The 17213-nt window shown below is 40.0% G+C and overlaps 1 protein-coding gene across 1 annotated transcript; it reads right to left on the reverse strand.

The window, feature by feature from the left end:
* Positions 1-4803: 4803 nt before the first annotated feature.
* Positions 4804-15084, reverse strand: hhipl1 (HHIP-like 1). The gene is made up of 9 exons (XM_080041887.1): positions 14435-15084; positions 12625-13271; positions 12144-12287; positions 11242-11570; positions 10037-10163; positions 8607-8752; positions 8175-8256; positions 7435-7517; positions 4804-6798 (listed from the first exon to the last, which is right to left on the reverse strand). Exons 1-9 carry the CDS (start codon positions 14897-14899, stop codon positions 6239-6241), a joined length of 2583 nt encoding a protein of 860 aa, XP_079898013.1. The 5' UTR covers positions 14900-15084; the 3' UTR covers positions 4804-6238.
* Between the last annotated feature and the right edge of the window lie 2129 nt (positions 15085-17213).

Genomic DNA, 17213 nt, shown 5'->3' on the forward strand with positions numbered 1-17213 from the left:
TCAAGCACTATACAAATGCAGCAGGTAAGTTCACCTGCCTTTACAGTAACCAAAATGGAAGGAGTCAGAATTACAGTGAGAGTGAGGGGGTTGAATCCACAGAGGAGATGGGGTCCTCCTCTGTCAAGCCAATATTAGCCCTTACAACACACCTCATACTCACATTTTTAGACTGATTGCAAAACATAGTCACAGCAGGTAAACAAATGCACCAGACGCAATACATTGTCATTTGGGACAATGTGTCATTCCACCATGCTGCTCTGGTCCAGAACTGGTTTCTACACCATCCACAGTCCACAGTTCTATACCTTCCACCATACTCTCCTTATCCAGTTTTTCTCTGCATTGCGGTGGAAGGATGTGGATGAAATTCACTGGACAGATCCAGCTAGGCGAATAGATAATGTCTAGTATTTTCTAAACTGTATTTTATGTTTCCTTTATCAGATTTTTTAAATGTATATACAGTATTATCTGTAATTTTTAACCAGTACTGGATACAGAATTGTATGTGTGTTGTTGTTTGCTGGGATAACAGTGTTATGCAGACTACTGCACACATGTTTGGTTGTGATTTTCCATGTTGACTGATTTGGGTGTATGGAGATAAATAAATTATATTTTCCTCAGTCTGCAGCATTGGTCTGGTCAAGTGTTTGGTGAACTTATTGTATATTTGCACTTTCTCTGTGTACTTTTTATACATTACTCAAATCACTGAGAAGTAGAATTGCTAAAAGTGTTTAAGGTTAGCAACAGCAGTGTTTAACTGGTTCAGACAGAATTAAGTCATATGAAAAGTGTGTGTTTCATATGGTAACAAAATATGGTTTTTATAAAATAGTGTATAGTTTTGAAAAGAGTATTTCATTTTGCAAAGGGTCTGAGGTGTTTTGGTAATTGAGTGTTTGGTAGGCTAATTGTGTCTAATGTTTTGAAAAATCGGGCCCTGTTTTCAAAATTGTGCTTAAGCAATCGAAAAAAACTGTAATAGTTTTTATACATAATATATTTAATAAAACATTCATACACATTATGAGTATGTGACATATTGTCGATGGCATAGTGCAGTCAGTTACTTTATAGTATGAAACACATGCTGTGTAGATTGCATGTGACGTTTCTTAAATCTGATAGAGGTGCCATAATCAGGCGAAACAAAAAACACAAACAGTCTATGTTAATGTAGAGTACAGAGTAGACACACTATACATTCCTAAAATTCATATTGTCCTGCTTGATTATTTTCATAAAGGGAGGTATGTTAAGAATAACACATGTGCCCGTATGTGTTGTAATGACTATATATATGGTAAATTGAAACCCTTTCTCATCTAGTAAAGACACATGCTTTGATTGGCTCCGGTAATAATCAATGATGAGTCCAGCCGAGGGGGCGGGGCGTGAAAGCTAATATTTGGTTGAAAAGGATGGACAGCACTACACATGAGGTTTACTTCACATCACATGCATATATTTTACTTTACAAATGAAATCTTTTCCAATACAGAAGACACACATATACTATTTTAAAGGTCACAATTTTCTGCCTATTTTCTGGTTCAAGATTGTAATTTTGGTTTTCTTCAAAAAACTGTGATCATGGTGTAGTGTCCAAAGAAAACTGTTATATTTCGCACAGTGGCATTGCAAAAATCTCCTCTTTTCAGCCTCTGTCTGAAACACTCCGTTTTAGAGCCTGTCTCTCTAACTCTAAAGCAGAGGATGTGACTTCCTGATCCAGCAATACAAGTTCACAACCTGCCACAAAGTATTACTACAATTCCACCGTCATTGGTAAATGGACTTGACTTATAAAGCGCTTTTTAGCCAATTTTCAAAGCCCCAAAGCACTTTACAATTCTTTCCACATTCACCCATACACCGATTGCAGTAGCTGCCATGCAAGGCACCCTCTGAACCATCGGGAGCAATTGTCCAGGGACACTTAAACGTGTGGTGGGTAGGTGGGGGATCGCACCTCTGACCCTGCACTCCAGAGGACGATCTCCCTACCCACTGCGCCACTGCCGCCCCATCATTGTGTCCATCCTCACCTCCTGGTACGCTGCTGCAACTGTCAAGGATAAAGGCCTGGTCTGCAGTGTATCATCTGGCTCTGTTGGCTCATTCCTCCAGGGCCCTGAGGTGTGCAGGAAATAGACACCCCCCCTTGATCAGGAGGCTGGGTTCCATCAAGACCAAAATCTCACACCATATGAAAAGTTTCTATCCATCAGCAGCCTGCCTCATGAACAAGGCCCGAGACCCCCATATGACACATACCCTTATCACCTCCCATAGAAACTACATCAACGTATATTCTACACATCGGTCTAAAAAAGTTGCACATCCTTTGGACAGTAATCTCTGTACAAATGCTCTTTTTTATACTCTTTATAAGTTATACTTGCTTTTGACATACTTTATATTTGTTACCATATTTCATATTTCATATTTTAATGTAAATGTTTCTATGTCCTGTATAATAATGGATTGGATTTATATAGCGCTTTTCAAGGCACTCAAAGACGCTTTACAGGGTTCCAGGTTCCATTCATTCACACACAGTCATACTGGTGGTGGTAAACTACCATAGTAGCCACAGCTGTCCTGGGGCAGACTGACGGAAGCGTGGCTGCCATTCAGCGCCTACGGCCCCTCCGACCACCACCTCAAACACACAGCAGTCATACACATTCATCCTCGCTTTTTTATTGGTCCATGTTTATCCACTTGTTTATCGTGAAGATTCGGAGCAGTGGCTTCTCCCTATGCCTTTTTGAACGGGTCTAGTGTGTGTTTTCTTTTTGTTATTCTATTAATATTATTTTTTAAATGGTTTAAAAAATACACATTTCATTAATTTTTTATTGTAAACACCATATATACCATGGCAAATTCTGTGTGTGAGAAAATGTACTTGGCCATAAACCTGTTTTGTGAAGAGAGCGTGTATCAGATGTGAACCTGAACCTGTTCTCCTGACAGGAATCCTCTCCGGGGTTTAGAAACAGCTGTGAATAGTGGTGCTGAGGTTTTGGGGGATCTTTGTGTTTTCACTTCAATTTAAGAATAAGAGGGTCTTAACTAGATTGAACGGATCATACACCATTTCAAACAGCACAGGCCAAACTGAAAAAAGGCTTGATATAGTCTTGAACATACCAGGTTTTAAAAGCAAGGGGCCAGACGTAGTGTGTCGGCTCTGGCTGTGATATTTTCCCCAGAGATTTATTTTAAGCATAGTAGGCTCTATAGGCCCCCTGACTATAGAGTGAATCGAATGTCATTAAGGTTTCATGTCCTTTTGCCTTTAGTGAAGAATGTAAAAGAGGGAGGTGACCATCTGGGTGACCGACAGACTCAGAGACTGCACTTCATTAATTATTAATTAAATTAGATCTTCAGAGACATGACTAGACATTCATGTCCCACCGCGTTTACAGCAATGCATATTAATGTGCAATGTCCTTGTGAAATGAAACAATAAATACATAATGTCCTCTTCAAAAAAAGTCCCAACTATCCATATTACAAACCGGGCAAAAGCCTTTGGGCTGAAGCCGCAACAATGCAACATAGGATAAAACAACACTGCCACCTTGTGGCGGGTCACTCCTAATGTAGCACACGGTACCACATACAGTATATAGAAGGACCTTCCCCTGACTGGGACCTGGCTTGTCCTTTTTTGTGGATTTGCCAAGTGATTTGTTTAAATTGCATGCTTACTGTATAATTGTATAATTGTTTAGTATTGTGGCTTTCCCAATCCTATCAAGAATCTGCAATAACAATAATCTCTTTGGATTTGATTTTCATTGCCCTTTCCTAGAGAAATTACTCATTCGAACAATTTCATATTTATTGTGCACACAAAACAATGAGTACTTCCCATGTCCTTCATGTGGTGAGTTGGGAGGACACTTTGAGGCTAGAATGTTAGGTGTAGCATCCTAGTTAAAATGTGTATGTGGTGTAAGTCAGTCTGGGGAAAGAGTGTTTTGAATTGCTAAACATATGGGCATTAAAAAAGTTTTCTTTTTTCTTTTGGAAGTGTGATGTTGACCAGTCACCTGGACTGTCTCTCTTTCTCTCACATCTTAACATCGAGGAGCGCCATTGAAACAAGTCTTAGGTTTTCATTTTGTGTGTGTGTGTGTGTGTGTGTGCGCGTGTGTGTGTGTGTATGCGTGTGTGTGTGTGAACTAAATTCACACATAGTCGCAGGAAATATAAAACGAAAAACCAGGGTGAACAATTCAAAGGAGAAAACAACAGAATATGTAAGCAACTGATCATACCACAACCAGGCAACACAAAACAAATTGTAGTATGAATATGACCTTAGCTTTAGTAAGGCAGAGGACCACACATTGGCAGGCTGCTGTAGCGTGGTTCAGCCTGGCTCTAGCTCCAGGGATCTGCTGCCCAGCATATCAATGACCTTTCACAACATAGAAGAAAAGATCCCTCAAACAAGCAGTGACTGGCTCAGAGTAAAAAGGGCTGTCATGTCATCTGGACTTTATTTGTCTTGGTATTTACTCCACATCCTGCAATCATGCAAGACTTGTGTGGCTGCTCTTATTTAAGAGTTCTTGTTTTCAACTTGTGTTGCAGACTTAAATTATAATGTAATGTTTAAACGTTTAAAAAAAGATGTTTCACATTTTCAACACAGGACTGTCCATTCTGAATGGGACTCTGCTGTCTGCTGAGCATTCCACTTCATGCAATTGTGCTGTGGATTTAGTGAGAACTTGATGTGCTAATGTGTGCTAACCAGTAGAGACTAGAACATTTTTTATTAAATAATTGGCCAAAATGATAAGATCCTGATACATTCATTCAGTGGGTAGTGAACATTCCACATGTTAGAGGAGATGTGACATTCAAATGTGTTACTGAAACAAATCAATGAAGAGGGCAAATATGCCAAACATACATTCAAAATATACATTCAAGTCTGCAATGACCATTGTTCAAATTAAACTCTATAGAACCTGCCCCACTATTAGCAAGTAAGAGACCTTACTGGAGGAAAAAAAACAACAACCCTTGGCTATGGTTACAGTGTTAGATAGTATCAATGCATTCCAGCTGTCAGGCTATCTCGTAAATAACCTCTGCAAGGCTTTCCTCTCAACCTTACATCATCTCCTGCTTAAGTGATTTCTTAAAGTTTTTGCACTCACCTGTGGGATCTATATAAAAAAAAAAAGGTAACACTTTATAATAACTATCCGTTGTAACTCGCTAATAGATCATTAGTAAACTCTTAATTAATGATTATTAATGATTTGTTAAGTGTTTGTTAGCAGTTTGTTAAGGATTTATAACAATGGTAGATAGTTAATAGCTTAATAATTGAATCAGTTCATCTGGGAGGTAATCCGAGATTAACTGATCACGTCACGTTCAAGTCCATGGCATGCACAGTGTGTATTGAGTTTATTTAAAAATATTTGAAAATGGGGCTGCCCTCAGTTGCCCATGCACTGTGTATAGTCTATAGCCTATTTCAGCCTCGTCCCAGATGAACTGATTCAATTATTAAGCTATTAACTATCTACCATTGTTATAAATCCTTAACAAACTGCTAACAAACACTTAACAAATCATTAATAATCATTAATTAAGAGTTTACTAATGATCTATTAACGAGTTACAACGGATAGTTATTATAAAGTGTTACCAAACAAAAAAAATAAAAATGTATTGCCATGCCCATTATACAAAGCACGATATATTGTGATTGCAATATTTTCCCTTTCCTTGATGGACTCAAAATAAGATACAGCCATTTTGGATTACACAATATGCATATTTAAGGAGAGAGACTGCAGGCACAAACATCCAAAATCTGTTATTAATTAAAACTGAACTAACATGTTGTCAAAATGAAATACATTTTTAAGCTCTGGCTTTATCCAACATCTAGACGTTTCTTTTAATATCAGAAATATACTTGCAAAGATTCATGATGATATCTATCAGTTAAACATGTTACCTTATTCACCTGCAGTGTCTCGCCTGAACTCCATTGTAGCTGCTGGAAACAGCATGACCCAAAAGTATGTGGACATTGTGTGTGCTCATTCTTTAAAAGAAAATCTTCACAAAGATTATATTACAAGATGACAGTGTTTTCATAGTGTTAAATTAAGGGTGGATTTCTTTTAGGGTTTAGGTGATGATAAGAGCTCTTGACTTCAGCGCAGTCAAACATTTAGACCTCAATGACATCGTCCGAGTTGCCGCAGATGACCCCGGCGTCTTCGTAGTGGGCACAGTTGTGTGTCCCCACGCCGGCGTGCGTGCAGTCCAGCAGACTGGACTCGGCCCCTTCGCACTGAACGTCATCCAGGAGGATGCGCAGGTCCTTCCCCTCCCCGAACTCTGAGTTCTTGGCTGCCTTCAGGGCGTAGCGGTAGCCTAGCTGCCTGCACACCACCGCCGCGTTCTTAGTGATCCATAGGTCGTCACACACGGTGCCCCACTCCCCATTGACGTACACCTCCACCCGGCCTCGGTCGCTGCGGCCTGCCTCGTCCCCCACCAGCCTCACGGCTCCATTCTGGAGCTCGGGCGCGCTCTCTGCTCTGGACTTTCCCTTCTTGCGTCGGCCCTTCTTCCTGGTGTGTCGGGGTGGCTTGGTGGTGGTTGTGGCCGGTAAAGGTGTGGTGGGGTCTGGTCCTAGGCGGTCTATGAGCTCCTGGAGCCAGTCGTAGGCCTCGGTGGGCTCTGGCTCTGGCATGTGTTTGCTTGGCGGCTCCAGGCCAATTAATGCTGACGGACAAATTATGAAAAGAAAGCATGAGAGCGAATACGCAGAGGTGCACTGTAACTAAATGCATTGACTCAAGTACTGTACTAAACTGGAAGTATGAGGCACTTATACTTGTATATCTTCTTTTCATGCTACTTTGAACTTCTACTCCACTACAATTCAGTGGTAAACATAGTGTTTTTTACTCCACCAGCCAACATTTATCTGATAGTTACTAGTTGACCAATGAATATGTATGCACACAGAGCATTTTATAAAATATTGAATAATACCCAACAGTATGAAGGCCTTCAAAAAATTGTTGATGAATCCATACGTTGACCATAAGTTCAATGATGAATTGCCTACTGACTAAGTAAACTGACTATCAGCCGAACACTTCCTCCACTACCTTGTGCATCTTTGATAGCTGCATTCAATAAGAGCCAGAGACTCTCGATACACGGATACTTTAATACTTTATATTTTTATGAAATAGGTGACTTGTAACTTATAACAGAGACATTTTTCTAGTATGTTATCTCTACTTTTACTCAAGTGTGGTTTCCAGGTTCTCACCACTGCACATAGGAAGATAAATAAACAAGTGTCACACATTGAATGCGTTTGGTGCAGTGTTTTGGATGTGGACTCACTTTCTTGGGGAACAAACTTAACGAGGTTACTCTTGACTCTGACGGGAAGCGGGTCGTAGTGACATTGTCTCGGCTGAGCGCGTCTGGAAGACATCAAATCATAAAAAAACAGAATGAAATATAGTGGCATAAAGAGACAACAAAAAAGAAATGTCAGTCTTTTAGTACGTACTGTACATAACTTCCAGCACAACAGTGTATGAGGAACCAGGTTTCAATGAGGCTTTCGATGGCTGGGAATCATATTAGGTGACACAACCATCTAACTGCTGAGAGAAAACGCAGCCAGAGCCAAGAGCTGTCTGAAGCAATGTCAGGCGCCTTTTTATACACTACTGCCAACATCGCTTCACCCCCCTCCACCCCTCCACCCTTCTTTTACCAAAACAGAGAGAGCCAGTATTAACCTCCACTTGCAGTGCACAGAAAAAAAAAGAGTGAGAAAGTTATCCCAGCAAGCACTAAGAAAACACAGACCTATAAGACTCACAACCCGGTGCCAAGTTGCGATTCACGATACTGCACATCCCCTCGGGCTCGCCGAGAAAGAAGAATGACATCCCTGTGTTTGTAATGGTGAACAGATGTGTGTCTTCCGAGAAACACACTGTGTAGAACTGTACATGTACTCTCATACTGCAGTGAGCCAGTTACTGTACATGGGAATGTACACACGGCTTGTCCTTTGTGTAAGGAGACAGAGATGAGAAAGAAGCAAAACTAATGATTATGAAGCTCACCTTGAGGGGTCCACTACTTTATAAACCACTCCCGAAGGTGACGTAGCGCTGGGTATTCCAGTCGACATGAAGTAAAGCTCGCCTGATGTGAAGAGAAAAAACAAACTTTACATCAAGAGGATATTACGCTAAAACTAATATATTTACAAATTGAAGCTATAGTGCAAATTGAATATATCCAGTCCCGGGAAAAATTAAGAGACCAGTCTGGATTTTTCTTCAATCTTCATCTCTACATTACTTATTAAAATGCTCTAAATGACAATATTTTTACTGTGAATTTGGTAGATATGTTGTCAGTAGTTTATAAAATAAAAACCAAAATGTCCATTCCACTCAAACATATGCATTTAAATAGTAAATCGAGAGACACTGAACATTTGGAGTTGTCTCTTAATTTTTTCCACAGCTATATTCTGAGTCATGCATTACCAGCTTCGTCCTCGGCAAAGGAGATAATGTACTGGTGGTAGTTGTTGATGAGCCCAGGGAAGGAGCAGGTCAGGCCCATGCCCATACAGATCTCATTGTAGTTCCATTGTCTTGTGTTTCTGTCCTCACGCAGACTCATCAAACGCCTGCAAAAGGAATCACGTGCAGTGTGCCAGTTCATTTATGTGTGGAGAAATGTGGGAACTTTTTTATGCTATGACAACCATGGCAGCTGTGGCTACCGTAGTTTACCACCACCAGTATGACTGTGTGAATGAATAGAACCTGGATCCCTGTAAAGTTGAACAGTTTCATACGTAACTGAAGACTCACTTTTGTTACATTGGCCTTTATCACAAGTAGAGACTTTGACACTCCTAACTTTTTTTTCATGTATCTTATATGTTATTTTGTATTGTATCTTGTACAGCACTTTGGTCAACTGATGCTGTTTTTAAATGTGCTATAGAAATAATTTTGACTTTGACAACCAGTATTGTCTGCTACTTTATTTCTTAAAGGTCACCTATTGTGCAACATGACTAGAGGCTCCCAAATGAGAGAAAAAGCAAGCCACTCACTCTCTCTCTCTCTACCTCCACCTCTCTGAAAACCTGTATTCAAACCCCCCAATCAGAGCAGACTGGGCTTTTTTGGAAGGCGGGGCTTAAAGAGAGGATCAAGAGACAGTCTCTAAAACGGGGTGTATTTGACAGAGGCTGAAAACTGGGGATTGCTAAAAACTAATGGTTGGCTGCAGTTCGACCAAAATATTCACGGTATGAGGATGGAGGCTGTGTCTCAACTATAGTCTATTTTACTGAAGCTACACAATGATGGAGGGGTGTGTACTAAAAAGGCCTTTGTTAAAGCCAGGAGGGAACTTCACCACATCACGATAAAGTTCTACTTTAAGTTGCGTGTCCAAACTAGTTCACAGACTTCATGTCATTTCTGAAAGCCTCATATGCAGGTATTGAAGGCGTCCAACAAACCCCTACACTAGGTATCTCCAGGTTTAGGCCTGGCATCACATTGTTGCCATTCCAAAAAAAACTGTTCCAAACAAAAACATACCCTGCGTTCCAAATCACATACTTTTTCTGTTTACTACACTACATACTAAAGTACAGAAGAGTTTAAGGGCCTCTGGAGAGAAAACAAAACAGATAAGGAAGATTTTTTTTTCATAATGTCGGGAAATGTCAAGAATAAAGATGAATACTCCTAAATGCTATTGGAGTTAGTGGGGCATTTATGTATTTTCAGCATACTACAATTGACGTGCATGTATTTGGACTACCTAAATCTTTTTCTGGCATACTAAATAGTATGGAAGCCTAGGGATTGGAACGCAGGGATAAGCTCAAGAGGATGTTGTTATGTTGCAAAGAAAAATATACTGTTTGTTTAACAAAATGAAATCTTACCCGCTCATGAAGTCCCCAAATATGTACATGCCGTTTAGGTTGGGGTATTCACAGCCTCGGTACACATAGCCACCGGTCACTGACTTTCCCATCTTGTGAGGGTACGCATAGATAGGCAGGACATCATCTGTGAAATAAGTTATTCCTGTTATTACAGGGTTTCTTCTAATAGAGCCAGTGTTTCTATGAGTGACACAGATTAAGGCGAGACACTGCAGCCAAAGACATTGTTTTTTTCGGGAATACTTTACAATAAGACTACATTAATTAATGGTTAGTTCATGCTTAATGAGCTAACCATTAGTTAACTGTTAACTAATGTGGTTAGTTATCATTTACTAATGGTGTTAATGTTAACTATGGTATTAATTTCTGCATTATTTATGACTTTTTATTTACAAAACACAAGCGACAAATCAAAAATGTTATATACTATCTTTCGACAAATCCTGCCAAGAAAACATTTAAGTAGGCTAATGCTTAATCAGCAATCTTATGCATTTATTAAGAGTTACCTAAGGGATAAATGGTTCCCACTTTACAATAAGGGTCATAAAGAGCATTAATAAATGGTTAATTAAGCTTAAGTAATGAAGATGAAAAAGGAACCAGGATACCTTGTGTTAATTAACGTATTCATCAATCATTCAGTAATTACTTCACACATTAATTAACATGTAAAACTACTTTTAAATGTTAAAAAATTACAGTTGTTTACAGTTAATTATTGCTTATTAATTAATGAATCAACTGTTGGTTCAAGCTTAATTAATGTATTAACTAATGTTAATAGCAAATTTATAAACATGAGATATTAGTACTAGTTAACATGAACACCATTAGTAAATGATTACTAGACACATTAGTTATCAGTTAACTAATGATTAATTAAAGCTTATCAAACATTAACTAACCAATAATTAATGTTCCCTTATAAAGTGTTAATTGTCTGATTTAATATATTTTGTTCTTGAAACATGCCGAAAGACCTGTAGGCCTACATACTGTAGTACTTTTTGATTTATTTAATGAAAAAAGGCTGTATTCATTCCAAAATCTGTTTTGTAAGAACTTCGGACACTAAAATGTTGTTAAAATGAAATAAAGATGTGAACTCTGGCTTTATCCAACATCTAGGTTTTAGTAATGCAAATGTATGCATAATTAGTTTGAAATTTGCTTATTAATAAAAAGAGCATGCCTACCTAGCGAGCTGTTGGCACACAGCTTCTTATCGTAGCAGGAGAAGCCCTCTTTGGCTCTCCAACCGTAGTTGCGACCTTTCTCCACAATGTCGATCTCTTCAAACTTGTTCTGGCCCACATCCCCGCAGAAGATGCGCCCTTTGCCCTCCTTGGTAAAAGGGTCGCCTCTGTCTACGGAACACCTCCACATGTTGCGCACACCGTAGGCATAGACCTCCGGCCGTGCGCCCTGCTCATGTACGAAGGGGTTATCTGGAGGAATTCTGTACAATGGGCCTCTCTCATTGTCATCCACGTCGATGCGCAGAACTTTGCCCAAAAGAGCTGACCTGAAATAGATATAGCAATTAGTAAAAAAAAATATTTAGACAAATTGGCAGAAACATGGAATTACTCATCATTTAAAGGTTATATGTTATACAAAATGTCAGGTTCAAATTTGTAATTATGGGTTTCTACCAGAAACCGTTTTCCCAAAACTCACACTCAGTTGCTGAATCTCCCATTTTCAGCCTCTGTCTGAAATGCTCCGTTTTAGAGCTTGTCTCTTTAAGCCCCGCCTTCCAAAAAGGTTGTGCTAAGTTAGGTGGGTAAGGAGAGGCGTGGCTTTGAGGGGACAATCAATCTTACTGGTATTTCTGAACACAGGTTTTTCAGTCAGGTGAAGGTGGAGAAAAAGAGAGAGAATTTTTTCTAATACTTTTCTAGTCACACTGGGGAGGGACCCATATGCATTTTGAAAAAACATGAAAAAGTGCATTTTGCATTATAGTTGACCTAAACTAAATATGTATTACAACTAAAACATGAAGCCAAACAGTAGCCCATTTTCTAAAGTTGGATACATCCTTTGTTACTGCAGATGTATTTAATTTTTGGGAAATCTTTACTGGATGTCTTACTTGTTCTGGGCATTCCCGTATTTCCCGAATGGGTCTCCTGCCATTCCACCATCGCCTGTGAAGATGTACAAGTAGCCATCATCTGCAAACAGAACTTGCCCTCCATTGTGGTTGGACGCTGGTTCATCGATCTCCAGAATAACTCTGGTAAGGAAAGTGGATATGACAAGGTACAACGACTTATTTATCTGGGGTCCATGCAACGTTTTAAATGTTTCAGATTATTTTAAAAAACAATGGCTGTTTGCTGACTTTATTCTGATGTTCTTAAACAGACTTTAACATGGACTGTTTTAACATGGACTACCTTAGCACTAAGCACAGCTCGAAGTATGTCTTTTTAAACATTGTCTTTGTTAACTTATGTGAGTCATGTATATGTGTTTGTTTAATCCTACACAACATGCCTTTTAATTGCCCTTTGGGGACAAATAAAGTGCTTTGAATTGAATTGACCTGGATGTATGCAGTCCAGACCTACCGCTCAGAGGTGTGATCCACCACATTCATGTCATTTGCCGACACATGAAACTCACTGATCCTGATCCTCTCGTCGAAGCCCACCTCCACCGAGTAGTACACGTACAGCTTCCTGTTGTACTTGTGCCTGGGGTGGAAGGTGAGACCCAGGAAGCCTCTCTCGTCACCCTCCCACGAGGACGTCAACACGGCCTTGGTGATGTTCAGGAAGGGCTTCTCCAATTTGGAGCGGTCGGAGAGGTAGGTCCACACCAGGCCCACCTGCTCCGCCACGAAGAAGCGGTGTGTGCCGTCGTTGGCGTGCACCATGGCCAGCGGGTTGCGCAGCCCGTTGGCCACCTCTTCCAGGCAGAGTTGGAGACAGCCCTCCGAGTCGGATTGAACCCGGCCCAGGTTTTGAGAGAGTTTCTGGTTGCTGAGGAGGTGCGGGTAGCAGTAGTCCACGTCGTCTAGTTCCAGGTACTGGCAGAGGCGCGTCTGGTCCTCTTTGAAGCGGTGGACGTGGGGGTCGTCAGACAGGTGGGGGAGGGTGGAGCTGCACTTCCTCCAGAAGTTGGAGCAGTAGTCGGGGCAGAGGCCAGGGATGGTCCGGAGCGGGGTACTGGGGTCCTCTGCGTCGTACAGGTGAGCCGCAAAGGGAGAGCACTCCTACAACACATGAAGAAGAGTGGTGGAGAGACCATAAGAAGAGGACTGGGTACAATGTGTAGTATGTTGCAGTTTCCTTAAGGGGAGACACTGCAGGTGAAGATGGGGTAAAAAGTTTAACTTCTAGATATCATCATGACACTCTGCCAGTTGATGACTTAAATTGAAAACAATTATTTTTTGTATTACTATTTTTTTCGGAAATGTTTGAATAAATATGCAAATGCAGCAATATCTGACTAACTGTGTGTGAATAAGCATCTTTAAAAGATCATATTTTACAACAGATTATTTTCCAAAATCTGTTATTAATAACTTAATTAATAACAGATTTTGAATACAGACTTTTTTCATTTTATTAATCCAAAAAATACTATGTAGGCCAGGCCTACAGGTCATACAAATGGATTTCTTGAGCATATTTAAGAAGAAAGTGTTTCACAAATAAGTCAATTAGAATGAATAAATCCTTCTGTAATAACCTTCAGAATAGCGCTTAGAATTATTATGGAAAGTTAAGTTGATGTAAGTGCTTGAGAAGTTGAGATTTCTGGTTCAAAGTATTGAAAAAAAAAATAATGTTGCTATAATGGCAGTTAAAGAGGGTTGTAGGAGAAATATACAGAGTCTTTTACATATTACAGACGCAAACAAACAAGGTTTAGTCAAATACACACCTATTTTGGACCTTTTGCTTATACTATTAAGGACGACTTGTTATGAAGCAAATTAAACAAAAATCGCAAAATTGATCAGTGCAAAAATGAAAAGGGAAAAAGATGTGTTTCGCCTGCAAGTAAAATACTGCGTAGCTATATGTGCTTGACAACATGTTGATGATTTACCAGATCAAGAGGTCTTGAAGCTTCAAAGCCAACTCTCTCTTTACATTTCTATCTGCCTGTAAGGGGATGACCTTAACCTTAATAATCCATCTCATCAGTTAGGCCTACTTTATGGAAAGAGGAGAGGCATTAGACTACACCTTTCACTGTGAAATCACCTTATCGGATTGACTGCTTTAGTACTCTTATCGATACAAATGACAGATCCCCTTTCTCCTGCGTGTGTTTTGTTTTTGGTAGTTTGGTCAGGCTCCTGGCGCATGATCGGAACGTTTTTGGACTGAGAGCCAAGTGACCTTTGTCCACTGCATTGTCTACCTGGCAAATCAGCTCCAGGACGAAGCCAGCGCAGTTGGAATATCCATGGTAATCAAAATTGTCCATAATCCGGTAGTACTTGGACATGAGCTCCTGGTCTTTCTGGTAATCACAGCAGCCAAACTCCTTGTACATGACGCAAAACTCCAGCTGCTGCAGCGGGCGGAAGGGCGGCTTGAAGTCCAAACACTGCGGGTGTAACGTTACAGGTGCCACGCAGAATGTCAAAAAAAAGTACCATATCGGCCAATGCCACCACCGCCGTAGCCAACCCGGGTCTCCTTTGCCACAACACCGCTTCATTATAATCTTAGCGTGCGCTGGAGAGTCACCATGGAAGAGAGAAAAGTTGTGCAGACCTCGGCTTCCTGTCTGCACTTTGCTCCGACTCCACTCATACGCGTTATGTGTGTAGTGGATCTCTGACGTGGTTGAGTGGGCCGCCGGGTCAACCTGGGCCGTCATGCGTCAGGATGCATAGCGGCGTCGGAAGCTGCACGGTCGGTGGGCCATCCGGCTGTCTTGGTCCGGTCCAAGTGGCAAATCATGGGAGGAATCCAACGCTAGAGGCTACAGAGCACAGGCAACAGTCCCACCGCTGCTGCTGTCTGTCATACAGCCATGATCACCACTTCATCTCCATCCATAACCTCTGTGTTCATCCCCGTTTCTATTACACATCTAGGCCTATTGGCCATTGTTTTAATTGAGTCCAGTTTTCGGAATTTCGTTTTTTCTTTGCACGCATTGCATTGTGGGGTTCGAGGTCTTCTGTTAACTGTTATCGAACATACAGTATACTTGTTGAATATTCATTCGTGTAATCTCCTGCAGCCCAGTAGATGGCGACCTTACCCAGTCTTAACCATTTGACTCTCCATTAATAAATAAATACAATAAAATAATAATAATAATAATAATAATAAGTAGTCCTACTACTACCACTTATAACAACAACAATAATAATAATAATAATAATAATAATAATAATAATAATAATAATAATAATAATAATAATAATAATAATAATAATAACTTTAATTAATGAACTTCAACCTGTTTTCATGCAGAAAGTATCACAAGAATAATTTAGCTAGATTATACAAAGTTTCTTATCCCTCAAAATGAGGCAAACAATGAATTCCATTTAAAATAAAATATATATATATATGTTTTATGGTAATTGGTAAATGGACTTGACTTATAGCGCTTTTTAAGACGATGTAGGCGCTCTCTGAACCATCGAGAGCAATGTGGGGCTCAGTGTCTTGCTCAGGGACACTTCAGCATGGCGGGGAGGCCATTTATTTAAAAGTTATTCTATTTGTATAGCCTATGTGGACACCATGCAACAAAGGTGTTCAATAGGTATTAAGTCACAGTAAGGAATATTGTGTGTCATGGTATGTTATGTTATGTTATGTTAATAAAAATAACACAGCATATTTTAGAAACAAAGAGAGGAAAAACGCTCACACTAGTATGTGCAACTCTGGTTCCATGTGCGAACAGTATTAATGTGGTAAATATGAGAAATGATTCACTACTGACAATGTAACAAATTATTTCTCAACCACTCTGTACTGAGTCGATGACGTAAGATGCCCCTGTTTGGAAGGGAAATGCTAATTTGTCTCCGTTTGTGTGTGTGCGTAAAGTTGTCATTTATTGTAATATATGGTGTATGGTTATTGATGTAGATATAGCCTATTTGTTAAATGTGTGTTTGATTATAATATGAGAGAAGTTAAATCATCTTTGAAAAAAACAATAGATAGGTTCTGACTCATGACATAGTACATAACGTGAACAGCTGTTTTTTGATGAATAAAACAACATTGTATCAGTTCATCGTCACTTTGACTCAAAGTGTTCATCGGCTCACCATGGGCCATTCAGGATTGATGATGTCATCAAGTTAAATGATAGGAAGTTATCATCAAGTTAAATGATAACTTCCCACAAATGTGGACACCATGCATGAAAGGGTTAATTAACTTTAAATGAATTCAATTCAATTATTATTAAAGTTTTTTTGGGGGGATGGTTGAGAAGTTCCTCAGTGAAAGGCTGAATAGTTTTCTCATCAGTTGAATCTTCTTGCACACACTAGACGTATTGTTCTAATCCAGGTCATGATGGGGGAAGATGAACGCACTCAAACTACTGAGCCATTTAATGAAGCTAGACACTCAATCAACAAAGAGGCAGCGCTCTTTAGGAAAGTATACGCTATAGATTCGACCTCTCATCGCTGAAGACCATTGATTTTAGTAAATATTATGTCGCCCCTGTTCAGACTGCACATTGGCCCCATTAAAAAGTGAAGTACCCAGCTTTTCTCTTTTGCGCATGACCAACTATAAATGGTCTTCATTTGTTTTTAAGCATTCTGTACATTGTTTCTTTTTTCTCTTCTTACTTGTTTTGTACTTTTACAGTCTTTAAATGGTCGCCTACTTAAAAAAAACTAATCCACACTAGTTGTTGAAGTTTGTGAAACCCATTGGGACATGTTATTCGATTTTGGGCCGATACAATAAACTTGACTTGACCGTGTTGCTGCTGCCTAAAGAGGACGCTGTGCTACTTTCTGTAGTCTCTCTCTCTCTCTCTCTCTCTCTCTCTCTCTCTCTCTCTCTCTCTCTCTCTCTCTCTCTCTCTCTCTCTCTCTCTCTCTCTCTCTCTCTCTCTCTCTCTCTCTCTCTCCTGTCTCCTCCCATGCCCCCTCCACTTCGAAGACGAGCCGGCTCCGGTCTCTCTGGTTGCAGACAGACAG

This window comes from Ammodytes marinus, assembly GCF_949987685.1.
Source record: "Ammodytes marinus genome assembly, chromosome: 15".
Lineage (NCBI taxonomy): Eukaryota > Metazoa > Chordata > Actinopteri > Uranoscopiformes > Ammodytidae > Ammodytes > Ammodytes marinus.

Excerpts from the sequence above, each read along its gene's own strand:
- hhipl1 (XM_080041887.1), bottom strand. The coding sequence starts at position 14,899 with ATGACGGCCCAGGTTGACCCGGCGGCCCACTCAACCACGTCAGAGATC. Across the intron at positions 8,257-8,606 it reads CTTTGCCGAGGACGAAGCTG|GCGAGCTTTACTTCATGTCG; the intron begins GTAATGCATGAC and ends TCTTCACATCAG. Across the intron at positions 7,518-8,174 it reads AAAGTAGTGGACCCCTCAAG|ACGCGCTCAGCCGAGACAAT; the intron begins GTGAGCTTCATA and ends GATGTCTTCCAG.